We start from the raw sequence: 27,911 nt of genomic DNA, 5'->3' as shown, positions 1-27,911 counted from the left end.
CCACATCTTAATTTCTCTGATTGTAAAATCAGTGATTACAGAGGTAGAGGCTTTTTGTTTGTGGGCAGGCTGCTCAGCGGGGGGAAATGCTCTCACACTTGCCTTTCTCTGCTGTCTGTCTAGAAATAAGAAATTCCAGCTGGAGCAGAATCGTGGCAAGTAGGGACCAGCCCAGAGACAGGGAGATGTTCCCGAAGGAGGATTGTGAAGGTCCCGCGCAGGTTGCTCTTGATGGGGGTCAAGAAGCCGTTCCCCTTTAGTGGGATAACCTCGTACCGCCCAAAATCATTATTGTTTTCAGAGAAGGGGTGCAGACTAGATGGACCAGTGGCTCAGACCAGTGCAGCCAGTTCCACCAGCATCCACCTAAGCACGTCCCTTCTCTCCCCATCTCTCTGCTGTACTTTATCCAGCAGCATCTCTTGGTCATGCATGTACAGCTCCTGGCACCCCAGTGATGTCCTGGAAGCTAATATGCTACAAGCAACAATTAAAAATAATAAATCAAAATAACATTAAATCAGCCCCGTTTAAAAAAAAAATAAAAATCTGCTTTAATTTTCTGGGGAGCCAGCAGCCACTTGTGAGCTTAAGCTAAATGAGTAGGCGTGAGATGAAAAAACACAGCTATTTGTTGGGAAAGGTAGCAGAAAGAGCCATTATGGTCTGTTTTCTTTACACAAGCCCTGGAGTAACCAACTCGTCCTCTGGCTGCAGGACTCATGCCTCTGGGGCAGGGCAGCTGCGTTTTCAGGGTCTGAGATCTGGGAGCATTGCGGTGCCCCCAGCACCCTCCCTTCCACCAGGCAGGACCCGCACTGGTGTCTGCTTGGTGAGAATGGGATGGGGAAGGAATCGGGGCAGTTACTGTGAGGGGCTGGGGCACAAGTGTGATGGGAGCGGCTGAGGGAGCTGGGGGTTCAGCTGGAGAACAGGAGCTGAGGGGAGACCTTCTGATCTCTGACCTGCCTGAAAGGAGCTTGGAGCCAGGGGGGTCGGGCTCTGCTCCCCAGGAACAAGCGCCAGGAGCAGAGGAAACGGCCTCAAGTTGCACCAGGGGAGGTTGAGGTTGGATCTGGGGAACAATTTCTTCCCCAAAGGGCTGTGGGGCATTGGAACAGGCTGCCCAGGGCAGTGCTGGAGTCACCATCCCTGGAGGGGTTGGACAGACGGAGATGAGGTTCTCAGGACATCGGGTAGTGCCAGGGCTGGACTCGATGATCTTGAGGGTCTTTTCCAACCAAAATGATTCTGTGATTCTATGTTTCTATGCACTAGTTGAGTTTAATCCACCGATACACTGTGGAAACCTTAATGAAGGTGCTCAGCAAGTATTGATTAATTACAAAATATACTCTAATCTTGTTCCTCCTTCTGGGAAAGGCAGAGAGCTGTTCTTCTGGATTTACATCCAAGCGATCAGATCATCAGCTCCTCCAATATCCAGGATTGCTCTCCCACTACAGAAGTGGAGCCAGCAGGAATATTGTTGGCGCAACAAAACTCAAATTATTTCCATCTCACACCCACAGACAGAGCTGCAATTCCATCACAGAACTAAGGTCAGGAGTCCTCCTCGTCTCACATAATTTAGTTTTGACAGCTCATCAGGATAAGAGGAGCTGGAGATTCAAACTCAGAGGCTGAAATTTTGATTTGCAAGAGATGTTCAATGCATCTTTATAAATCTCTGCTTCAGAACTGTGCAGATATTTAACACAAGCCTGACAGACGCAGTCCCTGATGAATATATTTCCTAGTGGTAACAGATACTTGCCTGTGAAAAATGTATGGTACTTTCTGCTTTAAAGAAATATGTCTAATTAGAGTTCAATTGGAAGGTGAGATGATTATATCTGGAACTAGGATTGAATTAACTGAACCCCACATACACAGAGAAAGAAAATGAAGACAACACAAAATCCTTTTGAAACAGGTTCTTTTTTTTTCCTGAATGTTCACCAGTTTTCAAAAAACTACAAAAACCTTAAGGACTGTAACAACATAGCACTTGAAAAAAAAGGCAGTTGTATACAAAACGAAGCATGCTGTTGTTTTAGGGTTGAAGTGGATTTTTATATTTACCTGGGTTCTTTTCTTCCTTCAGCATAGTGTAAAAGAAGAAAGTACCAGTTTATTTAGCAGGATGGTTCAGAAAAATAAGGAAGAACATGCTTTCCTCGTTACAAAACTCCGCCAGAAGGTGCACGCTTGAGGTCCGAAATACAAACAGACACATTTTGTAGCATGCGGACTTTGTTGTACCACCCACCCAGCACTTTCCTTCCCCTGCCCCATGGTCAAAGATGTGGTCCGCGCCATGCATTTTGCCCTAAATCCCAGGTAGCAGTATCCAAGGTAACAGAAAATAAAAAGAGTCCAGATCTGCACATTATCACTGTTTCTGCAAGTTTCATGCAAAACTTAAGCCATTTCTGCATGCAACACGATGCTGGTCGTTTATTGTGCTTCGTACAACTCTGGGGAGGTTTCGCCATTCACCACAACAGAGTTTGCTGACTGGGAAGCACAGATTTGCCTTCCCATGGACACAGACATATTAAAAGACGCCTTCCCACCTTTCCACTCCCCCCAGGGAAAGTGCATCTCAGCACCAGATCCAGACAGGTCACTTGCCTACAAAAGCCTGGCGGCTTCAGTAAAGTCCCATGATCGCAGCTCCCACGTCCTTGGAAGGTCTTCGGTCCTTCACCAGAAAGTTAATCATGCTCTCCGACTTGATGAGCAAGTTGCAGCCCAGAAAGAAGATGCCGAACATGACAGTCAAGGAGAGGACGCAGAGGACAGCGATCTGCACCACCCGCGTGATGTAGAGGCTCCTCTCATCGGGCGCCAGGACCGAGGAGCCGCCATCGGTCGCCAGCACCGAGCCGGTCCCGTTGCAACAGGCCATGAGCATCCCCAAGCCCTGAGTCCTGTTGGGGTAAGCCTCTTGCTCTAGGAGAGTCTGGTTGAAAAAGGAGCCGTTCATGGTCTATGATCCCAAATTTCTGGGGAAGGCAAGAGGAACTTGGTGTCCCCCTGCCCACCCCTCACGCTCCAAACCACCTCCTGCCTTTCTTCTCGCCACCCTGGGACGGAGGAGAAACTTCCCGGAGGCTGCGAGCAGGTGGGAAGGGAATTCGTGCAGCCGAGGGATGCTCGCTCCCGGGTCCCTCCTGGCGCCGGCAGCGTTAGCACAAGCCCCCAGCCAAACGAAAAGAGAGAGAGAGGAAAGGCGAAGGGGGCACGGAGGAGAGGATGGCAACGGAAGGTTGTCCCATGCCTCTTGTCCTCGCCGCTGCCCCGAAGCTGCCACCTCTTCCCGCCGGGGCTCCCCTACGGGAGGGAGAGCTGGTTCCTGCCGGCTGGGAGCTCCACAAATGCAAGTTCCAAGCTCAAGTCTTTACCGTGTTCAAAGAAAAAAAAAAAAAAATGAACAGCAACTCCACCCCCTTCCAGCCCCCCCCCCCCAGCACCGCCTTCCTCCCCCTCCACGCTCACCCAGGCTGCCCCCCCCTTCCCCATGCGTGTGCACCCCCACGGGTGCCAGCACCCACCCCTGTGCCGCCCACCCCCCGAAGCCCTGCACCCAACCCGTTCGTCCTCCCAGAGCCCCCACCTGCTCCCAAAAGCAGCCCACGAGGTCCCTGTTGGTCCTGGGCTGCTGGCAGGTCCCTGTCCCCCGCCACGCTGGCTCCCCTGAGCATCAGGCCACCGCTGCTGTCACCGATCCCGCTGCTGCTCTGTGCCACCCACTCCTTAGAGCAGCGCTGGCCCAATCCAGCCCGGTCCACCCCCGGCTGTGCTCAGCCATTCCTGTCCTGTGCCTCCAGATGAGAGCTGGATTCATCCTCCTCCCTGCATCTTTGTCTTCCTCGGGCTGGGGGTTTCCTCCATGGGTACCTTTGTCTCCCTTTTCACCCCCTCTTGCTCCTTTAGCCCCTCCGAAGGGGAGCACTGGGATGCTGCACCCTGATTTCTGCCCGATACCCCTGCCCTGTCCCCACTGCTGGGTCCTGCAGCAGCATCACTGCTGCACCCACGGCCGGAGCATCACAGACGCTCTCCCTCGGGCCCCTCAGCCCCACCGAGGGCATCGTAAGGGAATTTTCATCATCGTTTCCCTCTCCTTGTCTGCATAAGCTCCCAAAGTGAAAGCCCAAGTCAGGGTGCTCAGCCTTGTCTGGCTTAGTCCTGACCTTGCCCATCCCAGGACTGTGCCCATGGAACTGCCACATCCCGGCTCTGCTGGCTGGTGTTTGCCTGGAAACGTGTCTGGATGGCAGAGAACAGCAGATCACCCTCCAGCCACGATGCGGGGACCTTGCCCTGATTTATCTGTGTACATCTCGGCTCGCTCGCTTTGCCCAGCCCCTGAAGGGGATTTTAATAAACCTAAATGAGAATTGATAAATCGCAGCTCCAGGCAGAAGCGTGAGGCTGGCTGAGGATGGAGGGTGGCTTGGGAGAGACGGTGTCAATTGATTTTCCTTTCGGGTGGCTGGGATCTGTGTCCCTGTTCCGCTGTTGTGACTTTAGGAGCTGAAAAACTCTTTGGTTTGGGTTTTTACTTGTTGCTTTTTCCTCCTTGTTTTGCACGTGGCGTTTCCCTCCCTGAAGGGCAGCCTGGCGTGCAAGGGCAGTTTGCAGCAGAATTGCTTAGGAGAGGGAGGTGGAAAGCCATGATCCAACAAGAGCATCTGCTCGTCTTTATCCTGAGGGCCAGGAAAAAAATCTCCAGGGGAAACCAGAGCATCCCTGGTGCCCAAGCCCGGGTGGGAGCTCCTGTACCCAGACTGAAGGAGTTTCTGCTCCCTCTGGTGGCTCCAGCTCCAGCCTCTCCTCTCCCTGCACGCCTGAGCACGGATTCGGGCTCCTGCACCCACCACACTCCTGCCTGCTGCTCACCTCCATCCAAACAGGGACTTCGATACCCAGAGCTTCCCATTATCTGTTACACAGAGTTAACATCACAGCGATATTTTCAGGGCGAGCAGCGCCTTCTTGCAGTCGACAGTGAAATTCAGTCCAAATGTGCTGAATTAAGTTCACGTCATCCTTGTGCTCAGGCAGGACGAGAGCCCGGGTGGGTGCAGGCAGGTCAAATACTTCATTTTGTGACTTTTTCTTTTTCTTTTTTTTTTTTTTTTCAGAGTTTTTGCGCCGTGCTGGAAGCAAGGGCTGGAGCATCCCAGCATCCAAGCATCAGACGCGCTCACAGGGTGATACAGGGAAAGGCTGCAGCATGGCCAGAAAACCCTTCGGAATTGGGAAAGGCCACGCAGGCGGCATTTCGAGGCAGGGAGAGAAGGACCCGTGCAGGAAAAGCAGCAATTTGGATGCTCTACAACTGACTAATGGGGTCTGCAGGGTGAGATGCCTCCAAGGATCTGGAAGAGGGTGAGACCTAGAGCCGCCTAGCAAGCAGGTTTGAGGGTTGTATTGATGTCCCAGCCAAGGTGCAGGGTTTTTTTGACACTGCACAAGGGTCGATGGGCTTCTCCTAATCTTCTTTACCAAACCCTCATTAAGGAGATTTAAGGCAGGAGTTGAATCCCAGGCAGAAAATGATCCTCCACAGCCCACACAGCCGCGGGAGGGCAGCGGGACGGTGGGGCGGAGAGGGGAAGCAAAGAGGCACCGAAACTCCTTTTAGAGCCAAGAAATAGTCCCCAGCTCCGCAGGCAGAGTCTCCATCTCGTTCTCTCCCCGCCAAACACCATCATCTCTTGTAAGAGCCGCCCTATCTCTCCTGGCTGTGGGTCTCATACAGCGCCTGGCACATCATCCTGTGGCTTCCAGCACTGTCAGGCTGCGGCTACAGCTCTCAGCACCCAAACCATCTCGTTTTGCACTGCCTGGCAATTCGTTTCTATGTGTTGGGTCATTCTGACCTGGTGTTGTGTCATTATTGTCCCCAACCACTGTCATCTGGTGGGAGGGGGCAGCCCAGGGCTCCAGCGAAACAGCCCTTCTCTTTCTTTTGCCCCTATTTTGAGTGCCTCAGTTTCCCCATCTCTGAGAAGGAGACCTTGGTATCTGAGGGGAACAAGAGGTCTATAAAACCCCTTTGGGAGGCACCCAAAAGCCACTCCGGAATTCTAGGGGGGACAATTCTTGTGTAGATCCGATTCCCTGTACTTGCTCTATATAGAAGCAATTTCTGAGGACACAGAGGGGAAAAAAATATGAGTGAGAAGAAAATTAGGTCCAAATTATCTGACCCCAAACTGAACTTCCCTCCCTTTGCAATGTCTAGGTTGTTTCCCCAGGTCTCGCTCAGCTCCCAGCTCCATTTCAACGGCAATTTTCCCATTTACTCTGGGGAGGGGAGCTGAGAACCCACATTTTCATATCCATACGTATTTGCTCTGTTTCCCTTTAAATCCTTGAACCTAGAGGCAGCTCAGACTGGGTTTAAAATTCAGGCAAGGGTTAATAAAAAGAGGGAGTGAGCAAGATTTTGCAAGGAATTAAACCCAGGCGAAGGTGCCTATGGGAAAGAGCCTGTTACCAGCCCCGGGGCTGTAGGTCACCAGTGCCTGTACTTGCTGCCAGGGTTTATTAGGTCCTTGTCTGAGTTGAGAAAAAAAAAATAGCATGACAAGCTGGAGTCAGAGCAGGCGGGGAAACCGCCTGACTCAAAACTGAGTGTGGAGCCAGCGCAGTTTCCTCCGGCCAGCCCCGCTCGCCGTGCGTGTGTCACACACCCAGACTCATGATTCATCTCCTGGACCGCTCAAAACCTCCATCTGCCCCAGAGCTGCTCCCCATCGCTCCCGGCGGGGCCGGTCCCACCACGCTCAGGGTTTGGAGGAGAAGATGGGAAAACTCGTGGCGGCTCTCGGGATCCTCGTGTTCTGCGCTGCTGGCACCTGGGGTAGGTTTACAGCCCATGTTACAATCACTTGCTTAAAGCCAGGGAGTTTAGTGATTATATTGCTGGTTATTTCCCAAAATGCCAGGATTTTCTGCATTCTCAGGGTCTGTGATTTCCTGGGAAAATCACTCGGAAGGGGAGCTGGCAGCTTGAAACCTCAGAGAGGTTCCCAAATACAAAGTCGTTTGGGCTTTAGCTGGGTCAGGACCAGGAGGGTTCATCAAAAATGTTATAGGGTCAAGACACGGTTTGGTGTGTTATTCTCACACTGGGTGCGGCAAGTTTATATTCTCTACCTGACGCTGTGTTTGGCTCTGGGTACTGGTTTGTAATGGAAGCACTGGGGTGTGACTTGGGCTCCATCCTTAACAAACAGAAAGTTTGCTGGGGGAGTTTGCAGGGCAGGTAGTCACCATGTCCATGTTATTTTAAGGGCTGCCTATTGCTGCCTCGTGTTATTTTTTCTCATGCTATTTTGGTGCTTTTCTTTAAAAACTTTGATTTCAGGCATCAGGTGATTTCAGAACATATGTTGTTTATATTTTTTTAAAAATTTCCAATGGAGAAGAAGCCTAGAAAAGCGTTATCTCCTCCCCAGGTGTGTTTTCAGGGCTCAAAGCAAATCTTGCAACTGCAAAACGGTGCGGTCTTTTCAGCTCCTGATTTATAAATCAGTCCCATTGTTTTCGAGGTGGTTCGGGGGCAACTTTCTGTCTAAAGAATTCCAGACTTGGGTGAATTCCCAGGAACAGCCTGAGGCTCTGATCTGCCGTCGGAGCGAGCTGTCACCAGTACAGGACAGAGGATAAACCCTGAAAGAGTTTGGGTTTATAAAGCTGCAGTTTGGAGCTGTGCAGGTGTTTTTTCTGTTCATGTGTGTCGGTGCCTCTGATCAGCCGAGCTCGGTTTGGGGTATCCCCAATCCGGGAAGATGCCAGCAGACAGGGAGGGGTTCAGGGAAAAGACACAGTCCCAGGATGGCGTGGGCAGATGAGCCAGAAAATCTCAAATCCTGATCGCTGAGTCAAGCAGAAAGGCCAGAGAGGGTGTAAATACGGTTTGTGTCCTTATTGAGCTTTCTAAAATATCTTTATCAAGTTTGCTGCGTCCATATTTTTCCTCAAATTGGCAGAGAGGGGAAAAACCCGAGTGTGCGGCCGGCTCACGCGGAACCAAGAGGGGATTACTCGGAGTGCAGATTGGGGACTGAGGAATTTCCTCCAGCCAGGGAAGGGGGATGGATGCTCAGCCCCAGACGTCTGGGGTAGATCAAGCGCATCATTTCACTTTGCTTGGGGCCACAGCACCCCTCAGCTCCAGACGGGTGGTTCCCATGCTGCTCAGTTTATCTCCCTTTTTCGCTGTATTTCATGCGCTAGATTTTTTTTTTTTTTAAAGCCTGAGTCTTTAGGATTAGATCGTTATAGGAGACTAGCTGCTTTCATAGTATAAAAATGCAGCTTTTGTACTTGGGTTTATTAGTTTTTATGGCTGGAAAAACAAGCCCTCAAAAAATGAAAAAAGGAACGAAAGAACACAGAATTTGTTAGTTTAGGCTGTGCTGGGATCTCGTTAACCTGCTCACAGCCAGGCAGCGTCCTGATGGGAAGCAATTCTGGGCACTCACAGGGCCAAATCCTGCCGGGGCTCAAGATGCAGCATCTTTCGCTCTCCTCCGCGTCTCCTTTTGCTCCCAAGGTTCCCCCTCCCGGCCCCACTCCTGCAAAGCCCTCCCAACATCGCACCCCCCGTTCAGCCATGCAAACAGAGCTGGAAATGCCAAAATAGAGACATTTGCCTGCAGTGAGGGGCGTGAGGCTGAGGCATGTTTGGATGGTGATAACCACCCACTGTTAATCACCGCTGGCGCCTGGGGGGTTTTGGCCCCTTCTCAGGGTAAGGGGCGTCCCTGCTTCATCCAGCGCCGGGGGAAGTGAAGCCAAAAAGGGCTCCATATGGTGCTGGAGCTTGGGGAAAGGTCCTTCATCTGCGGGCGTGGAGCGATGGAGATCACGGGGCTGCACAATTCTGGGGCAGAAAATTTGGTTTATATCTCCAGCGTGGAGCGGGGACACCAGATCAAGGATCCCCTGGGGTTGGCAGCTCTGAGAGTTTAATCCCGAGCACCTCACACTGCCAGGGCCATCCCGGTCCCCAAGACCTGCCAGGCTAACACCAGGGTAATTAATGCCTCCCCTGCCATCCCCGGAGGACTGAGCCGCTGCCAAGTGTGTCGGAACTGGCTCCCAGCTGCACGGCACGGCGCAAATCCAATGCACGGCGCAAATCCAATGCACAGCGCAAATCCAAGGCACAGCACAAATCCAAGGCACAGCGCAAATCCAAGGCACAGCGCAAATCCAATGCACAGCACAAATCCAGTGCACAACACAAATCAAATGCACAGCACGAATCCAAGGCACAGCGTAAATCCAAGGCGCGTGCCCCGCGCTGAGCTGCAGCCACTGGCGCTTGGCAAAGCAGGAGGGATTTCACATGGACACAGCAGGACCAGGTGCGAGAAGCCAGAGCCAGTGCTGTTGATGCCACTGCTGCTTTCTGAGATCCCTTTGCCTTCCCCCTGCTCAGCCCTGGCCGCCCGGATCCATCCAGCCCAGGAGGCAATTATGCTGTTAACACATTCCTGAGTGGCCTTGGTGCAGAAAGCACCCAAGATGGACCTGCTGCTCTTTTGGGCAATGCTAAATTTAAAGTCTTTCCCATCCTCACATGCTGCAGCTGGGTATTTTGGTGTATGGCAAGAGCTCTGGGAGCGGATGGAACCCAAAACTGGTGCTGGGCCAGGCAGCTGGGTTTTAGCCTGTCGTTTAGTTCTCCTCTGCAGGACAAGCAGGGGGTGCAGGTGGCAGAGGTCCCATGGGGCACATCCCCGCTGGCATTTGGGACAGTCACAGCGTGTCCAGCTCAGCCTGTGACACCACACTTGTGCACACACATGCACAAAACACTGCACATGCGGCCACCGTGCACACACACACACTCGTGCTCCCGGACCGCGTGCTGGTGGGCACGAGCGCACGGTGCCACCGCCGTGGTTCTGCCTGAAGACCTGACGACATCGTATCACCGTTTCCTCTTTCTGCTTCGTGTTGCATTTCCTGCAGCTGCGGAAAATGCCGCTTTTTCTGCCCGCGGCTGCTGGGGAAAGCCCTGGGTGGGGACGGGGGGACACAAAGACCCCAGCGCCCGCTGCTCTATGCCGGCATCCACTGGGTCCCCAGGCTGCAGGGTCTCCCCAACCAAGCAAGCGCAGTTTTGTGGTCTGCTCTGCCCGGAGAATTCTAAAACTCTGCTGAGACGCTTGTGCCCTGGAGGGAGGAAGAGCTGAGGGTGATGCCACCACAGCTGTGTCCCCAGCCACTTGCCGCATCGGCCGTTGGCAGCGGGGACCGCAGAGCCACCAGAGGAGATCCTCCCACCCTGGGGCCCCTGCCCGCATTTTGGGGACCTTTAATCCCCTGCACAGACCCACTGGCCTCTGATCTTCACGACTGGTACCAGCGAGGATCTCCCAAAGTCCCCACTGCCACTTGCATTAGCAGAGCCCAGCCTTTGCCCAGGGCATCGGCGCAAACCGTCACCAGCATGTTTCTGGACTTGTGCCCTTTCCCTCCCTTCCTTTCCCTGGGTTTGAACCCACGCCAAGACCTGCTGCCGAGTTAAGCATCCGCACAAGAAGGCACCGACCACCCTGGGTTGGGGGTGGTGGAAGAGGCAGCAGCTCCCCAGTTGCGGGTACCACCCTGCACCCCTGGGAATTCAGCCCGTCCCCCTCCCTCTGCCCCGAAGTGTCTGCAGGGAGGCACAAGGGGAGATGTCCCCCCAACCCTGGGGGCTTCACTCCAACACGTGTGTGACATCGCAGGGATGGGGGGACCCTTTAAGGAGCTGGCAGGTGGGAAATGCTGCTCAGTTCTGGGTAGGATAAAGCCCACCTGGTACTGGTGGTATAAAAGGGGCAAAGAGGCAGCACCTGGGATTTGGGACTGGGAAAGGGGTTGGAGCAGAGTCTTTGTAGGACTGGAACAGGCTGCCCAGGGCAGTGGTGGAGTCACCATCCCTGGAGGGGTTGAGCAGGTGCGGAGATGAGGTTCTCAGGGACATGGGGCAGTGCCAGGGGTGGGGGAACGGTTGGACTCCATGATCTTGAGGGTCTTTTCCAACCAAAACGGTTTGATGATGGGGGCTGTCTGCTCGTGAAGCTGCTGGCTGAACACTGGGGCTTCAGCACACGTGTGGGCTCTGGGCTCTGCAGGTTGTAACCACGCTCTGTTTTGCTGTTTCAGGGGGTAACATCTGCACCACGCGTGGGGTGAACTCCTGCAAGCAGTGCCTGGCCGTGAGCCCCCTCTGCGCCTGGTGCTCGGCAGAGGTAAGAGCTGGGGGGGTTAACAGGGCTGGAACGTGTCCCTGAGCAGGACAGGGGACGTGTAGGAAGGGACGAGCCTTGGGGCTGTGGGACGGGTGCTGGTTGCCGTGTTACAGCCATAAGTTTGCTCTTCATCTGTTCCCACCATGTTTAAGCACGTTTCTCGGTGGCATCAGGCTCTCTGACCACAGCTCTAGATGTTCATCGTGGGGCTGGGGCTGCTTTTTCCTGCCTTCATCTGAAAACCTGCCCCATCTCTGGGTGTGTCGGCGGGAGCTACATTGAGCTGGCTGCAAAATGTTGACATTTCCACTGGGAATTCACTTTATCTTCCCAAAAAATGAACATTTGAAAACCTAGCTTACTTTTTGTTTGTTTCTTGAAAACCCATTGTGAAGCTCTGGCTGAAGGAAGTTAATTGCTGGAAAGGGAAGGGGGCCTGGTGGGAAGAAGAAAAAAATACTGATTAGAAGCTTGGGTTTAAAAACTCTTTTTTAATCGGAAAGAGAGGGTAAGGAAAACAAGGTGCCTGGTTTTGGTTACTGAGCTGAAGAGGATGTGAGAGCTGAGCTGTGGCTCTAAAATCACCCTGTTTGAGTGGGTGAGAGCCTGGAAGATCTGCCACGTTCCCCTCCAAAAATGCTGCCCTGGGGGTTTGTCCATGGGGATGGTAAGAGGAGGGAGTTTGGTAAGAGGGGGGAATTTCCCAACAGCCCCAGGGCAGAGACCGGGGAGGTGAGGCTGGGATGGGCAGACGTGATGAAACCTCCATCAGGGCTTCATGAGGAGCATTTCCTCTTTGGACAAGGCTTTTCTCATTTTCTGCTTCTCCGTCCACGAAACCCTGCTGCTTTTGGCCACGGCTGTGTCCGTGGTGCCCGCTGGGGTGGGAAAAGACCAGGGAAAAAGCTGGAAAACGCTGTTGGGTTGTGCCTGCGGGATCTGATGCTTTGGGGTCAGTGTGTATCTGGTGGGGATGCCACTGCTTGCTTTGCCCACCAGATTACCGCTGGGAGTTTGGTGTGTGGCGTGAACAAAGATGCTCGTGCCTTGTTTCATCTCCCACAAGGAGCAGCTGAACTTTGCCGCTTGGCAAGGGGCCTCGCTCCTCAATCCAGAGGGGGAACTGAGCTGGGATGGGCTCACTCCTTCCCAGTCCCGTCCTGGGATGGGCTGGTGTCTTGACGCTGTGATAGGCTTGGGTTTTTCTTTTCCCCAGATCAGCAAAGGTTTCCAAAAAAGGAAATATTTCCAGCGCTGCTCAGGGCCGTGCTCGTGGACAGACGTGACAGGCGGCAAGGGAGCCGTCCCGCTGCCAGCAACCAACCCCCTGCGCAAACTCTGCTCAGCAACTCTGCCTCTAACATCTGGACCACATTGGCTTAATTTAGCAAATGAGGGGGTTTTTTTCTGTGGGTTTGTTTAATTTCTCTGGGGTGGGGAAGGTCTCTGATACTGAGCTGCCCCCCCCGCTCCATTTTTTTTTTTAAAGGGACAGTGCCCTTATTTGTGCTGCTTCTCCTCCCACCCGTGCTGCCTTCCCAAGGAGCCAGGAGTTCTCAGTTACTCCTGCTCCATCCTGCCTCTGGACGGGAGAAGAATTTCATTGCAGTTTCTTGTGATCACTGACCCCACCAAGCACTGATGCAAAGAACTGAGTTTTAGTTATTTCTCGGAGACCTTCACCACTTTTACCCATAAATAGATGCACCCATTCACTCACTTTTCCTTTTGGAAAAAGTCAGCCAAGCCTCAACACTCAGATGTAGCTCTCAAAGTCACTTTACAGATGATTGTGGCAGATCCTCCGAGGTCTTGCCCACTCAAAATGTCACCCGCTCTTGTTCCCTTGGAGGAGAGGTGGTGGCAAGGCTAGACCAGGGTTTGACTTAAGCTGCTGGGAAGTTTTAGCTTAATCTGTGCAGGCATCTGTGCTCTGAGTCTTCCCAGGAGCCTCCTGCAGAGAAGCTGATGTTGTATGTGGTTGCCTGCGAGAGGAAAATGGAGATGCCCTGGGGATGTGTGACTTAGAGCAGCGAGGGAGCTCGGGGATGGATCTGGCTTTGCCCTCACAGGGTTTGGACGCAGCAATTGGGAGATAAAATCATCAGGTTTCCCATCCTGGAGGGAGTTTGAGCAGATGCTGAGCTGAAACCGTCCATGCAGTGGGACAGAGGTGCTTGAAAGGGAGGTGGAGCTGGGGAGCAGCTCAGCCAAGGGCTGTGGGATGATGGCTTGTGATAATGAGGTGGGAATGTGCGACCCCCCTTCCCTGCAGCGTCTCTGTGATGGGGAGCTGATGAGATCATGGCTGTGCTGACGGGGAACTGGGGTTTGCAGGTTTGTGTCCTAGTTAATGAAATATCTGTTGGTGAGGAGGCGTCTGTGAGTCCTGAGTCAATCATGATGTTTAGGGCCCCAGGGAAAGGGGAAGGATGCAGCCCTGGGGTTAAATAGCTTCTCCATGGAAATATCACAGTAAGAATGATGCTGTTAATCCCATAAGATGCTACATGTCAGAAGGGAACGGGGCTGGAGCACAAGTGTGATGGGAGCGGCTGAGGGAGCTGGGGGTTCAGCTGGAGAACAGGAGCTGAGGGGAGACCTTCTGATCTCTGACCTGCCTGAAAGGAGCTTGGAGCCAGGGGGGTCGGGCTCTGCTCCCCAGGAACAAGCGCCAGGACCAGAGGAAACGGCCTCAAGTTGTGCCAGGGGAGGTTGAGGTTGGATCTGGGGAACAATTTCTTCCCCAAAGGGCTGTGGGGCATTGGAACAGGCTGCCCAGGGCAGTGCTGGAGTCACCATCCCTGGAGGGGTTGGACAGACGGACATGACGTTCTCAGGGACATGGGGCAGTGATGGGGCTGGGGGAACGGTTGGACTCGGTGGTCTTGAGGGTCTTTTCCAACCAAAATCATTCTGTGATCCTATGTCCTTTGAGAACCTGTGAGTCCCTCTGGATCTCCTGGTATCACCCAAGACCCCAGCACCACAGTTAAACCCCTTCTGCCCAGCCTGCTTTTCACCTGCATCTCTTCCCAATGATTTCCCTGCCCAGGACAGGAATGTACGAGATGACTGATGGGATCTGGAACACACCAGGCACTTCTTCCTGCTGCTCGCCCATGGGGTGACCGCGAGGGGTGGGTGTGTGCGGGGGAGCTAATTTAGAGGGATGACTTGTCTCCTTCACTGACTTCAAGCACGATGTCCAGAGTGGGAGCGGGATGGGGAGGCCGCGGGGGAGGAACACGCCTGCTGATGTATTTTCTGGCTATGGCTTCGCTGCTGTTTCCAGAGGGCTCTAAGCCAGCCAGGGCCTCCTGACACCATTTGCATTTTTCTTGTTCGCATAAAATGCACAAATTCATTCCTGGGTTCAGCCAGCCTGAACCTGGGGAAGATGTTATCCCAGGTGGGGAACCCTTCCAGTGCCGGGAGGCTGAACCAGCCCTGCCAGGATTTGTGTGACCCCCTCTTGCTGCAGGGAAAGGCTGTGCTGGTCATCTGTTATAGGACTTTAAATGTAGGAATATTTGGAGGGAGATGGAGAAGCCCCTTGGAGGGGAGAGTGGCTGCTGCCTGGCTGGGAATGCATGACAGCAGATCCTGGCAGTGTTGGGCTGGGAAAGAAATTCTTTCCATATTTGTGTTCATGAGAAACCGAAGCGACGGGAGCCCTTCTGAATGCACCGTGATAAGGGTGAGGAGCCGGCAGCTCTCTAGGAAAGGAGGGACAGGCTTGGACCCCACCGTGACTCCACATTTTGTGCTTCCTGCCCCTGATGGGCACTTGACGGCTTCTCCCGCAGCCCCTTTGCCTTTTTGCTCTTTCGCTCCTTTTTTGGTTCGCCTTTCTCCAGGCCAGCTCCATCCGGCAGGAAGCTGGAGAGCCGGAGATAAGCCTGAACCGTTCCCGGACAGGAACAGAGCGCTGCTTCGTGCCATGGGCTCACCCACAGTAGGGCTGTTCCTTGCTCATGGTGGGATTTCTAAGGGCATACATGGAGAAAATTGGGGGAAAAGGTGGCTTGTCTTTTGCCAAAGTTTAGAAAATAGGGGGTTTTTTTAAAAAAAAAAACATCAGGCTCTGCCCTTCGCCTGCCTTGTTCACATCTCACGTCACCCTCTCCTAGCCATCCTGCGTAGGTGGGCTTTCCTTTTGGTTTTGCCAAAAAACAAACCTGCTGGGCGTCAGGAGGGGGTTTGGCAGGGATAAATGATCCATCGCTCCTCGGCAGGGGTTGCTGAGCACAGCAAACCCACTCTGAGCCCCCATGGGACTTGCTGATCCCAGATCCCTTCTATCTGCCACCTCCTCGAGTAGAGACCGTCTGCCCCAAAAAGCTGCTAATCCCAGTCTTGCAGAGGTGTGATTAAATCATGGGCTCACTGGGAAAAAAGGGTCTTCTCGCCTCCTCTTGGCGTAACCCCGGGCGTTCCCAGAGGACCTGGCTCCTGACCATGTCCCTCTCCTGCAGGTCATGGCACAATCGTCCCCTCGCTGCGACCTCCACGCCAACCTCCTGCGAAACGGCTGCGGGCGCGATGACATCGAGTTCCCCACCAGCACCGTCACCATACTGGAGGACCGACCCCTCAGCGACAAGGGCTCAGGGGGTTCCACCACCACCCAGATGAGCCCCCAGAGAATCGAGCTCAACCTGCGGCCGGGTAAGAGTCCCCAGACTGCTGCGGGAAGGGGAGGTGCGAGATGCAATGGGAATAACCCAAGCAACAAGTGAGCCATCACTCTGCTGTCCCGCAAGCTCAGAGTCCTTGTTTTAGCTCAACGAGGAGAAACAGATGTTCTCCAAACACAAAGTTGGGACCCCTGATGATTTGGTGGGGCTCCAGCGATGCAGTTGGAGGGGATTGGAGCTCTTTGGGCTCTTGTAAATTTTGAAGATATTTTCAGCGTGCTGCAAGTCAGAATCTGATGTACAGATCTAGAAGGAAATATGAAAATAATAATGATTTAAGCTCCAAGCTTTTTTTCTTCAACATTTGAGATGTTCTGAGAAGGCTGCAGCTGTGCCCCAGCTTACATTTCAAAGAAGTCATTTCAAAGAACAGCAAGAAAGGACCTTTGTCTCTTCTAAAAAGCAGAAAGAAAAGGGCAACCCTAAGTATTTTCAGCACTTTTTTTTTTTTTCCAAAGTGCAAAAGTCATTGGAACTGGCCCGTTCCCCAGAAGGTTCTGTCTAAGGAGGTTTTTATTTCAATGGAAAATACATAATCAAAAATTTCCTAGAAGAGTCAGGGAGGAACCAAGGAGAGAGGGAAGGACCAGGGATGGGGGAGGCCCTGGGAGGTGCCCAGAGAAGCCCGAAGCAGCCATGCAGCTCCCCGGTAAACCCCACAAAACCTGCTGACCGCACACTGGGTGTTTCACTCCATCCAGCATATGTTGGTCATGCTGTTCATGCAGGACAGCTTGGGGGGGTCAGCTCTGAGCAGGAGGTTCTGCTCATGTCCCAGGAGTGAGAGGTTTGGAGAACAGGAGCCATAAGACACATTTGCTGTCTCCAAGGGGTTCACAGCACATCTCCCATGCAAGCACCCTGCCCTGAGGACTTTGCCCCTTTGTGTCTGTTTAACTATGATATTCTTCTCCCGGAAGCTCTAAACCATCTCCTTGGGTTCCTGTTGACCCCACAGGTTGACTTTCACCCCGCTCCTGTGATAAGCCCCCTTTGCTTCTCCTGGGAGAGGGTCTCACTCCGCTGCCCTGTCACATTACAGATGACTCCCAGATCTTTCATGTCCAAGTGCGGCAAGTGGAAGACTACCCTGTGGACATCTACTACCTGATGGACTTGTCCCACTCCATGAAGGATGATCTGAGGAACATCCAGAACCTGGGCACCAAGCTGGCCAGCGAGATGCGCAAACTCACCAGCAACCTCCGCATCGGCTTTGGGGCCTTTGTGGACAAGCCCATTTCCCCCTACATGTACATCTCTCCTCCAGAAGCCATCACCAACCCTTGCTATGAGTAAGTCCCAGGCTGAGGAAGCCTTGTAAGGGCCAGAAGTTACTGCGACATCGCTGGAAGTCCATGGCAATGGATTTCAGCAGGGTTGAGGGTGTGATTTTTGGACAGGGTTTAAACTGTGTGCTGCATGTTCTGCTGGCACAGAGAGGAAACTTTGAAGTACCATTGTCACTGAAAAGCTCTTATGGGAACAAACAATTTTGCACCATTTTTTCAGGAGAGATGTTGAGGCTCAAAGAAAGTGACCCTTAAAAATCCCAGCAGGACAGAGACTGGGAGCTCATCTGAGCCCAGCATCACTAGAACATGTGATTGATTTTTAAACGGTCCTTCACTAGTTTCTGGCTGTGTCCTTGGGCTCTTGGGGTGGTTGGGTCCCCCAGACAGGACCATGGGACGTGGGATGGGGGCTGGAAGAGCCCCGTGAGCCCCATGCCCTGACTGTTGTCCTTCCGCAGGATCGGAGACACCTGCCTGCCTATGTTTGGCTACAAACACGTCCTGTCGCTCACGGACGAGGTGACCCGTTTCAATGAGGAGGTGCAGAAGCAGAGCGTCTCACGGAACCGCGATGCACCCGAGGGCGGCTTCGATGCCATCATCCAGGCCACCGTGTGCGATGTAAGGGACAAGAAGGCTTGGCTGGTGCTGGGAGAGGGTTGTCAGACTGGGGCTGGGGGGTTGGCAGAGACCACCCAACCCAATCAGGACAAAGCTGTAAGCCCTGTGGGGTTCAGATCTGGAGAGGATGAACATTCAACAGGGACATTTCTAGACCGAGGCAAGGGAAGAGAAGGACCCTTGTGTGGTTCTGGGAGGACAGAGTTGCAGAGCAGGTGCTTGGGGACTGATGATGATCCTGTGCTAGCCCTGCAGTAAGCAGCCCAGAAGGAACATCTTCCGTGCCTTGATTTCGCTGGAGATGGGAAGGGTTGCATCCCTCAGTCATTAGCCAACTTAATTAACTCTCTAGCAAGCTAAAACCTGTCTTTTGCCTGTACGAGCAGTCCATGCCCACCTGCCAAGCTCCATGGCCCCCACAGCACTTCCCCGGGAAATCTACTGCCCTCAGTTCCCTCTGCAGTGGCAGGTTGGTCCCAATGGCCAAGCCGTGACCCAGGGTGACAGCGCAGTCAGCAGCAGGGTGGTGGCACATGGGACTGCCCTTGGCACATGTTGCCACACAACTGGGAGCTGCTTCTCGCTGCAGGAGAAAATCGGCTGGAGGAACGATGCTTCCCACCTGCTCGTGTTCACCACAGACGCCAAGACCCACATTGCTCTGGACGGCAGGCTGGCCGGCATTGTGCAGCCCAACGATGCCCAGTGCCACATTGACAAGGATAATTTCTACTCTGCCTCCACCACGCTGGTAAATCCTGACCCAAGTGTGGGGCTGTGGAGCTCAGAGCTCCTGTTGAGGGTCCCCATGGGGTGGGAAAGGGGGTTCAGCTGTGGCTGGAGAACATAGTGGGGATCAGGGTGGCTGATTCCTAGAGTACGGTGTCTCTTCCCCAGGACTATCCCTCTCTGGGCCTCATGACTGAGAAGCTCTCACAGAAGAACATCAACTTGATCTTTGCTGTGACTGATACAGTTGTAGGCCTCTACCAGGTAACAGCTGCTATGCAAAGCCACCCTCTTGGGGAGCTGGTGGGTCCTGAGAAGCACCCTCTGCAGCTGGCTGTGGGTGGCTGGCCACAGCTTGGTGGTCTCCTGTCCTATCAAAGCTCCTTGGGAAGCTCTCATGTGCCTGGACAGAGTTTGGCCAAGCCGTGGCATGTTCATCCATCACGAGCAGACCATGCTTGTGGTATTTCTCCAGAACTACAGTGAGCTGATTCCAGGCACCACTGTTGGCACCTTGTCCAGAGACTCCAGCAATGTCCTGCAGCTCATCGTGGACTCCTACGGGGTGAGTGTGCGGTGTGGTGGTCCCACAACAGCTCTCTCCCTCCCAAAATAGCCACTGCTCTACATTGCAAGCAGCCCACACAGATTGGGCAGCTCCCCCAGCATCCTCCCTGGACCAGCTGCAAGCATCTGCCTCCACCCACATGTTGTGGGGACCCTGGGGAAGGGAGATCACTGTGTTCATCACTGTGTTCACCGCCTGCCCCTTCCCATCTTCGAAGGCATTTCCCTGTGGGGAATGATGTAGCTGAGTCCTGAGGAGGACTTGGAGCACTTGGCTCCTTTCTCGTGTGCGTGAGAGCGTTAATCTCATTCCTTGGGACACCCTTCCCAGGACTGAGCCCTGCCCAGCCTGTGCTCTGGTCTTCATTGTTCCTTTCTCCTCCCCTAGAAAATCCGTTCCAAGGTGGAGCTAGAGGTGCGAGACCTTCCTGAAGAGCTCTCCTTGGCCTTCAATGCCACCTGCCTCAATGACGAGGTCATCCCTGGGCTCAAGTCTTGCATGGGGCTCAAGATTGGTGACACGGTGAGGATCCTGCTTATGGGACTGGTTTTTACCTCCTCTCCACCAGCACCACGTGCTTTCCACACCACCTCCCAGGTCACACAGACCCTGTAGTCTTTGCAGTGGAAAGAGGGGTCCGGCTGGGTGGGTGCAAGAAGGAAAATGGTTTCTTGAGTCTGGATGCAGGCTCTGTAGTCCTCTAACTCAGCACGGGCTGCCGGCCACAGTGCGGGGGATTTAGTCTGGTTACTGTGGCAGGCAGGTGCCCTGACCCAAACCATGCGGGGACAGCTTTGAGAAGCCCAAATACAATCATAGAATCATTTTGGTTGGAAAAGACCCTCAAGACCATCAAGTCCAACTGTTCCCCAGCCCTGGCACTGCCCCATGTCCCTGAGAACCTCATGTCCGTCTGTCCAACCCCTCCAGGGAAGGTGACTCCACCACTGCTCTGGGCAGCCTGTTCCAATGCCCCACAGCCCTTTGGGGAAGAAATTGTTCCCCAGATCCAACCTCAACCTCCCCTGGCGCAACTCGAGGCCGTTTCCTCTGGTCCTGGCGCTTGTTCCTGGGGAGCAGAGCCCGACCCCCCCTGGCTCCAAGCTCCTCTCAGGCAGGTCAGAGATCAGAAGGTCTCCCCTCAGCTCCTGTTCTCCAGCTGAACCCCCAGCTCCCTCAGCCGCTCCCATCACACTTGTGCTCCAGCCCCTTCCCCAGCTCCGTTCCCTTCTCTCAACTCACTCCAGGACCACAATGTCCTTCTTGTAGTGAGGATAGATCTGGTGGGTCCCTTTTTTGGGTCCTTAAGCTTGGGCATGGACTGGAGCGGGTACTCCAACCCTGTGCTGGTGGTGCTGACACCTGGACCGACCTCTCCCTTCCAGGTGAGCTTCAGCATTGAGGCCAAGGTGCGGGGATGCCCACGGGAGCGCCAGAAATCCTTCACCATCAAACCCGTGGGCTTCAAGGACAGCCTGACGGTGGTGGTGAACTTCGACTGCGACTGCTCCTGCGAGAGCCGAGCCCAGGCCAACAGCTCGTCCTGCAGCCGAGGCAACGGCACGCTGGAGTGCGGCGTCTGCCGCTGCAACCCCGGGCGCCTGGGCTCACACTGCGAGTGCTCGGAGGAGGAGTACAACCCCTCGCAGCAGGACAACTGCAGCCCCCAGCCCGGCCAGCCCCTCTGCAGCCAGCGCGGCGAGTGCATCTGCGGGCAGTGCGTGTGTCACAGCAGCGACTTTGGGAAGGTGACGGGCAAGTACTGCGAGTGCGACGACTTCTCCTGCGTCCGCTTCAAGGGCCAGATGTGCTCGGGTGAGTGCTGGGCTTGGAGTGGGGGAGGCAGCTCGGAGCACTTATGCTGCCCGAATTCATGGACAAGGGGTGCATCAGCTATTTTGTGGCTCGTCCCACTTGTTGTCCCCACCTCTGGCTTGCTTGGACATGGCTCTCCCCAGACCAGCCCTGAGTCTGAGGTGATACCAGGGGAACTACTCCCTTTTTGGCAGCTCGTCCAAGAGCTGATGGCCTAGAGGGTTAAAGAGTGGACCTCAGTGCCTGCTTAGACTCAGAAGTCCCATCCCGGGGGCTGGAGGGCACCCACGGAAGCAGCTCTGGGGTGTGCAGGGCAGGGTCCCTGCTCAAATCACTGCCCCCAACACATCAGAGGTATTGCTCTGCAGGAGGAAACCCCAGGGTGGAGGGAGAGGGGTGGAGAGAGAGGCAGTTTTTATCCTCCACCCAGTTCTTGAGGACTCCCTATTGGCAAAAGCACTGGGGAAACAAATCCTGCCCCTTTGCTGGTCTTACAGCATCATCCCTCCTGAATATTCAACTCTTCCATGTGCTACCAGACCTCCCTGCTCCAGTCCTGGCGGCTGCTCCTCTCGGTACTGGGGAGACAGGACCAGGTCCTTGGGTGCTTCTCCCACACCAGGGACTGGGGAAGGAGCCCCTGTCTACAGAACACCCGCCCCAACAGTGCCTTCACATGTCCTGATGTCCCAGGGCCTCTTCCACATCAGGAACTCCCATCAAAGGTTTCTCCCAGATGTCCCCAGTAAGCACTGGAGGTCTCAGTGCACCCCAGCATTCTGCCCCATCTCCTGTTTTCTCGGGGGATGTGAGAGGGGTGGCAGTGCCTGAGACTGGGGCATGAAACTGCAGGACATCCCCTCTAGGAGCAGAGCACCCCCTTTCCTGTCCCCCACCTCCCTCTGTGAGCCCAGGCGAGGCAGCCGTTCACGCAGTGCCAAAAAAAGCTGCCGCTTTCCTGCAGAGAGCCCAAAAATCCCCAGTGGCCAAAGCTGATCCCACTCTACTGGAGCCCAGCGTGGGTGAGATGAAACCTGCTGGCCAGATGACACTCAGTTCCTGCTCCCTGATGTCCCCAAATAGAGTTTTTGGGGACCACACCTGCCCCCTAGCCCAACCTCATGGCTCATGGCTGCGTCTGTGCTGCTGAGGTTGATCCTTTATCTTAACAGCCTGATAAGGGAGGTAGAAACAACGCTGGGGTTTTCCTGCATCCTGGACAGTCAGTGTCCCCAGGGTGCCTGTCCCTGCTCCCGCTGCCGGTTTGCGCAAGGGCTGCACGGGGCGGGCGAAGGGCGATGACGAAGCGCTACCCCCAGCCTGGGCGAGTTGTTAATTAACCCGATCTGTCTGTCTGACCCCGTTGGCATCGATCCCGTCCCACTGAGCCACTTCTCCCCAGCCTCCCCGTCTGCTTCCATGCCTTGTCACCCAGCGCGCGGCACTGTTTTTCCTGTGACTCAGCCCTAGTTCCCTGTTAACAGGGTTACACGTTTATTTCTCATGCCGGTGCCTCCGAAGCCGTGGCGGGGACGGTGCCTGGTTGATTCTCTGTGTTCCTGACCTGCCCCGCTGCGCTTGGGGCTTGGGACGGGTTGGCACGTGCCAGCTCCACGGCATTTCCACCCCTTACTATGTCTTATCTTTGAGCCAAAAATCAAACTGCAATCCAAACAGCTCCAGGCTTTGGCAGGGTTTGAGCATGTCTGTCTGTCTGATTAAACCAGTCTTGGTGAGTGCAGAGCTTGTTGGGCTTTTCCCAGCAGCCAGCTTGGCCTGCTGGTCTGGGGCTGGGGAAACAAGTGGGATTTGGGGGGGTTGACCAGATGTCCTGACTCAACCTGAAATGAATCTGAGCAATCTGATTTAGTTGAAATGAATCTGAGCAACCCGATCTGGGTGAAGATGTCCCTGCTCATGGCAGGGGTTGGACTGGATGAGCTCAGAAGGTCCCTTCCAACCTAAACTATTTTCTGATTCTATGTAAACCAAGGCCTGACTGGCTCAGATACGGATCTGATTGAGCATCTTGAGCTGCTGCTGCTGACCTGCCGGAGCTGGGGCAGTTCAACCTGAAATTTGCTGGTTTTTCCTTGTTTGGGTGGAATAAGATGAGCGTTAGGCTCACAGCAAAGGTTAATGTGAGCCACTGTGTGTCCTACCCCAAGGACAGTGGAAATGGGTTGTCCTGGGTGGCTGGTCTGCCTTGGAGATGGAGCTGCTGCTCTGGGCACATAGATAACCCATATGGGTGATTGATAATGGGATATATGGGGACACTTGAGGGTCCTGATGTCCTCTGGGCTGTCCCCAGGCCATGGGCAGTGCAGCTGTGGGGATTGTCTGTGCGACTCGGACTGGACCGGCGACTATTGCAACTGCACCACCCGCACCGACACCTGCATGTCCAGCAACGGGCTGGTGTGCAGCGGCCACGGCTCCTGCGTCTGCGGCAAGTGCGACTGCACCCAGCCCGGCTCCTACGGCGACACCTGCGAGAAATGCCCCACGTGTCCGGACGCCTGCACCATCAAAAAGTGAGAGGGGACAGAGAGCTGGGATCAGGTCTTACCCCATCAGGGAGCTGGCAGAGAGCTGAGATGGGACATATGCTGCTAGAAAGCAGCTTTGTGGAGAAGGACTTAGGAGTCCTAGTGGACAACAGGTAGACCATGAGCCAGCAATGTGCCTGTGTGGCTAAGAAGGCCAATGGTACCTGGGATGCATTAGGAAAAGTGTGGCCAGCAGGTCAAGGGAGGTTGTCCTCTCCTTCTGCTCTGCCCTGGGGAGGCCACGTCTGCAGAACTGGGTCCAGTGCTGGGCTCCCCAGTGTAATGAGGACAAGGAATTACTGGAGAGAGTCCAGGGAGGGACACAAAGATGCTGAGGGGTCTGGAGCATCTTTGTGATGAGGAGACACTGGGAGAGCTGGGGCTGTTGAGCTGGAGAAGAGAAGCTGAGAGGGATCTGATCAATGGGATCAATATCTCAGGGTGGGTGTCAGAGGATGGACCAGACTCTGTTCAGTGGTGCCCAACGCCAGGGTGAGGGGCAACGGGCACAGACTGAAACACAGGAGGCTCCATCGGAACATGAGGAGAAACTTCTTTCCTTTGTGGTGCCAGAGCCTGGACCAGGCTGCCCAGAGCGGGTGTGGAGTCTCCTTCTCTGAGACATTCAAACCCGCCTGGCCCGACCTGTGTGATCTGCTCTGGTGACCCTGCGTGAGCAGGGCTGGGCTGGGGGATCTACAGGGGTCCCTTCAAGCTCAGCCACCCCGGGGTTCTGTGATATCCCACCATGGAGCTGGCAGCAGGAGCTCTCAGAAGCTGCAGCCCGGTTGGATTGGAATTGCAGCAATTTGTGCAGCCTGAGACTGAAAGGTGTGACCGTCCCCTGGGGAGAGCACGGAGGAACTCGCGGTACCTCCATCCTCTTCCTCAGGGAGTGTGTGGAGTGCAAGAAGTTTGAGCGGGGAGCGCTGATGGAGCAGCAGTCCTGCAGCCGCATGTGCCGTGACGAGATCGAGACGGTGCAGGAGCTGGGTAAGAGTAAGAGAGGAGACCCGAAGCCCTGCCCTGGAGCACAGCAATCCAGGGGCTGCATACGCTGTGTGTGTCCCCCGGCACGGGGGGCTCTGAGCCTCTCCCTCTGGCAGGTGACAGGGGCAAGGACGCTGTGAACTGCACCTACAAGGACGAGGACGACTGTGTGGTGCGGTTCCAGTACTACGAGGACTCCAGCGGCAAGTCCATCCTCTACGTTATCGAGGAGCCTGGTAAGAGCCGTCTGCCGTGGTCAGGCTGGGGGGCGCGGAGCACGCCGTGCTGGGTTTCTGTGCTAAATGGGGGGGGTTGTGTGCCCTTTGTACCTCCCACCCCAGCCAGGCTTGTGAGGAACCACAGTTGGGAGCTGAGAGGGCTTTAAAGAGCCACTTTGTTCCTGCTCCATGCCACCCTGCCATGAATTCCTGCCTCTGTCTCGCGTTTCCCCACTGCATTGCTCCATTATTTCACACTCATGTTGAGGCCAAGGATGGGGGCTCAACCATCCCATGATCCTGTTTCTGACTCCGTGGATGTAATTTTTCCTCAAGAAGCAGATAAGAGCTGGCTTGTTCTAGCCAGGCAGGAGCGACGCTGGGGCCCAGGGCCGGGGTATGGCAGCCCCAGGGTCGGCAGCCACCTCAAGGTCTGATTTCCAGCTGAACCAGGGGCTCAGTGGCCACAGATCCTTCAAAAGCAGGACCATGAAGGCAGCTGCTGGCTCCCAGTGCAGCTGCAGACATGGGAAGGGCTGCAGCCCGGCCCCCATGCCCGGAGGGGAGGACCAGGGCAGATGTGAGGAAGGAATTGTTGGCCCTGAGGGTGGTGAGAGCCTGGCCCAGGTTGGCCAGAGAGGTGGTGGCTGAACCATCCCTGGAGACATCCCAGGCCAGGCTGGACGGGGCTCTGAGCAACCTGAGCTGGTGCAGATGTCCCTGCTCATGGCAGGGGGGGCACTGGGTGGGCTCTGAAGGTCCCTTCCCAGCCAAACTACTCTCTGATTCTATGATAAGGGTGGCAGCTCCCGTTCCCTAACAGGAGGATGAAACCCCGCTGATACCAGAGAAGTTCCATGTACCCATGGCCAGGCAGCCCCAGAGCTGTTTTTAATAGCCCAGGGGGTTCTGAGCCCCAGCAACCCTGCCCTCCTCCCTCCTCCAGACTGCCCGAAGGGGCCGGACGTCCTGGTGGTCCTGCTCTCGGTGACGGGTGCCATCCTGCTCATCGGCCTCGCCGCCCTGCTCATCTGGAAGCTCCTCATCACCATCCATGACCGGCGAGAGTTTGCCCGCTTCGAGGAGGAGAAGGCCAGGGCTAAGTGGGACACGGTGAGGGCCGGCAGGTCGGGGTGCCGGACAGGAGCCCCCAAATCCCACAGCCCCTTGGTTGAGTGGATTCAGCTCCCAGGGTTCCCAGCACAGGAGCCCAGCTGCTGTCTGTGGTACCAGGCCATGGTCCTTAGGGACCAGCGTGTCCCATCTCTCTCCGAAGCAGGACTTGGGGTGACACTGCCAGCCTGGACACACCTTCCCCGAGCCCGTTGTGGTCCCAGGGGCTGTGCACAGGCGCTAGCAGGTGTCCCAGATGCTTTTCGCATATCCAGCATGTCCCAAGATCTTGTCGCCAGCGTGACCCTCTTACTCACTGCCCACAGCAGTGTTTCCATCCCGTGAGGGAGGTGGAAGGTCCCTTATGTCATGGGATGCTGGAAGGGCTGAGGCGCCTGGAGCACGAGGGAGGGAGCCATTAAAAAGACATGGACCCACCACTCAGTGCTGAAATGGTGCCTCAGTTTCCCCAGCTGCAAAGCAGAGAGAATGCTGATGTCAAGCACAAAGTGGTGATGCCCTTTTTCCTCCTTCTTTTTCCAGGGCAACAACCCTTTATACAAAGGGGCTACGTCAACCTTCACCAATATCACATACCGTGGGAACAATTAAGGGTGTCGCATCCAGTTCTGGCCCTGGGGTCAGCCGGGAATCTGTGGGATCTTCTGGAACCTGGTTTACAGAAGAGATTGTGTGTGTCTGTGTGTAATTTAACAATCCCTCAATTGTCCGTCACCCCACTGTAACTGCAGGGATGTGCTTTCCACAGCAAACCTCTCATCCTTACCTCGGCGGGTCGCCTCGCAGGAGCCGGTGGCCCCTCCATACACTGAACGTGGAGAAATGGGACTGTTCTCTGCCTGGCGGGTCTGTGAACTGCAAGGTGCTCATTGGGCCAAGAGGCTTTTTTGGGAGGAGCTGCTCAAAGTGAAGGCTGAGCTGTGCTCTCCTCCATGGCTCGTGAAGCTCTGCCCCATCGGAGAGTCCCTTCGTGCACTGGACAGACGCGGACCCCAGGGTCCCCGAGCCGTCTCCCTGGGGGACAGGGCAGCTCTGCTCGCTGCCACCAGGCAGGAGCCATCACGGGGACGCTGCTTGAGCAACCCAGCTTCTTGCAGCCATGTGTTTCTGGTGCTGCTGTCACCCAGGATGGTGAAAAGCAAATGCCCCAGCATCACGGTGCCTGTTCTCCTTCCCTCCACGTGCACTCAGGTTCTGCCACTGGCCAACTCCACGTAGCATCAGCTGTGCTGGTCCCAGCTGCAGCCTGGCTCAGCCCCCAGAATGATGCTGAGCTCCCCATGTCCCTCTTCACTGTCCCCATGCCACAAAGCATATGGATGTTCAGGCAGCAGCCTGGGGAGGGTTGTGATGCCTGACCCCATCTCTCTCTTTTCTGTGCTATTTGGGCTGTAGAATTGCACCACGCTTGGTTTTCTTTGTAGCTCAGGGTTGCAGAAGTGCAGGCAGGGTTCAGGCCATGTCCTGCTCCCTGGGGCTGTGTGTCACGTGTGGTTTGTCCCCTGTGGGAAAAACAGGAAAAAAAAATGTCCTGGTAGCAGAGTTTGGTTGTACCAGTGCTGCTGCCTGGCTCTGTTCCCCTTATTGCACCGAAAAGGTACAGTGACCTTATGCCTCGTGTGGAGCTGCCCCTCAGGCTGAGCTGGTGGTGGCCGTGGCCCCTCTGTCCCCTGCAGCGTGGGAGCAGGGGCTGAGTCCCAGAATGGGGGGCCTGGATGTGCAGCACCAGAACGGCAGCGATTCACACCATGAAAATAAAGAAATTTCAAACTCCTAATGGTGTCGGTGTCCACACCAGCAGCCGGTGCCCAGGGTTCCTGTCCTGTGGGCAGCCCCTGGCACCCCAGCAGGAGTTGGGGAGCTGGGTTGGGCTGAGGGATGGGGGGCCCCAGGCAAGCTGGGCTGTGAGCCCTCCATGGGGGGCTCTACTCTGTCACTGGTGCCCTCCTGGGGGTGGGTAACCCATTTGGGGACCCGGGGTGGGCCAGAGCTTTCTGCAGACTGTGGTACCCC

The 27,911-nt window shown here is 55.0% G+C and overlaps 2 protein-coding genes across 2 annotated transcripts; one reads left to right on the top strand and one right to left on the bottom strand.

Annotated features, from left to right (window-relative positions):
• Nucleotides 1–2,656: 2,656 nt before the first annotated feature.
• Nucleotides 2,657–2,992, bottom strand: RPRML (reprimo like). Its single transcript, XM_065651334.1, has one exon. The coding sequence runs from the start codon at nucleotides 2,990–2,992 to the stop codon at nucleotides 2,657–2,659; it is 336 nt and encodes a 111-aa protein (XP_065507406.1).
• A 3,751-nt stretch (nucleotides 2,993–6,743) lies between these two features.
• ITGB3 (integrin subunit beta 3) lies at nucleotides 6,744–27,639 on the top strand. Its single transcript, XM_065650885.1, has 15 exons — nucleotides 6,744–6,883; nucleotides 11,191–11,276; nucleotides 15,755–15,947; nucleotides 17,019–17,271; nucleotides 17,730–17,892; nucleotides 18,482–18,643; nucleotides 18,790–18,885; nucleotides 19,097–19,186; nucleotides 19,577–19,711; nucleotides 20,575–21,004; nucleotides 23,319–23,541; nucleotides 24,449–24,549; nucleotides 24,663–24,782; nucleotides 25,711–25,877; nucleotides 26,421–27,639. Exons 1-15 carry the CDS (start codon nucleotides 6,826–6,828, stop codon nucleotides 26,487–26,489), a joined length of 2,346 nt encoding a protein of 781 aa, XP_065506957.1. The 5' UTR covers nucleotides 6,744–6,825; the 3' UTR covers nucleotides 26,490–27,639.
• Nucleotides 27,640–27,911: the final 272 nt, after the last annotated feature.

Source organism: Caloenas nicobarica, chromosome 24 (assembly GCF_036013445.1).
Source record: "Caloenas nicobarica isolate bCalNic1 chromosome 24, bCalNic1.hap1, whole genome shotgun sequence".
Classification (NCBI taxonomy): domain Eukaryota; kingdom Metazoa; phylum Chordata; class Aves; order Columbiformes; family Columbidae; genus Caloenas; species Caloenas nicobarica.
This window is presented reverse-complemented; position numbering and strand designations above follow the sequence as displayed.

Bases quoted from the DNA above. Each gene is read 5' to 3' on its own strand.
- RPRML (XM_065651334.1), bottom strand. From the start codon at position 2,992: ATGAACGGCTCCTTTTTCAACCAGACTCTCCTAGAGCAAGAGGCTTAC.
- ITGB3 (XM_065650885.1), top strand. From the start codon at position 6,826: ATGGGAAAACTCGTGGCGGCTCTCGGGATCCTCGTGTTCTGCGCTGCT. The intron at 17,272-17,729 runs GTAAGTCCCAGG...GTCCTTCCGCAG, and splicing joins ATCACCAACCCTTGCTATGA to GATCGGAGACACCTGCCTGC. The intron at 19,712-20,574 runs GTGAGGATCCTG...TCTCCCTTCCAG, and splicing joins GGCTCAAGATTGGTGACACG to GTGAGCTTCAGCATTGAGGC.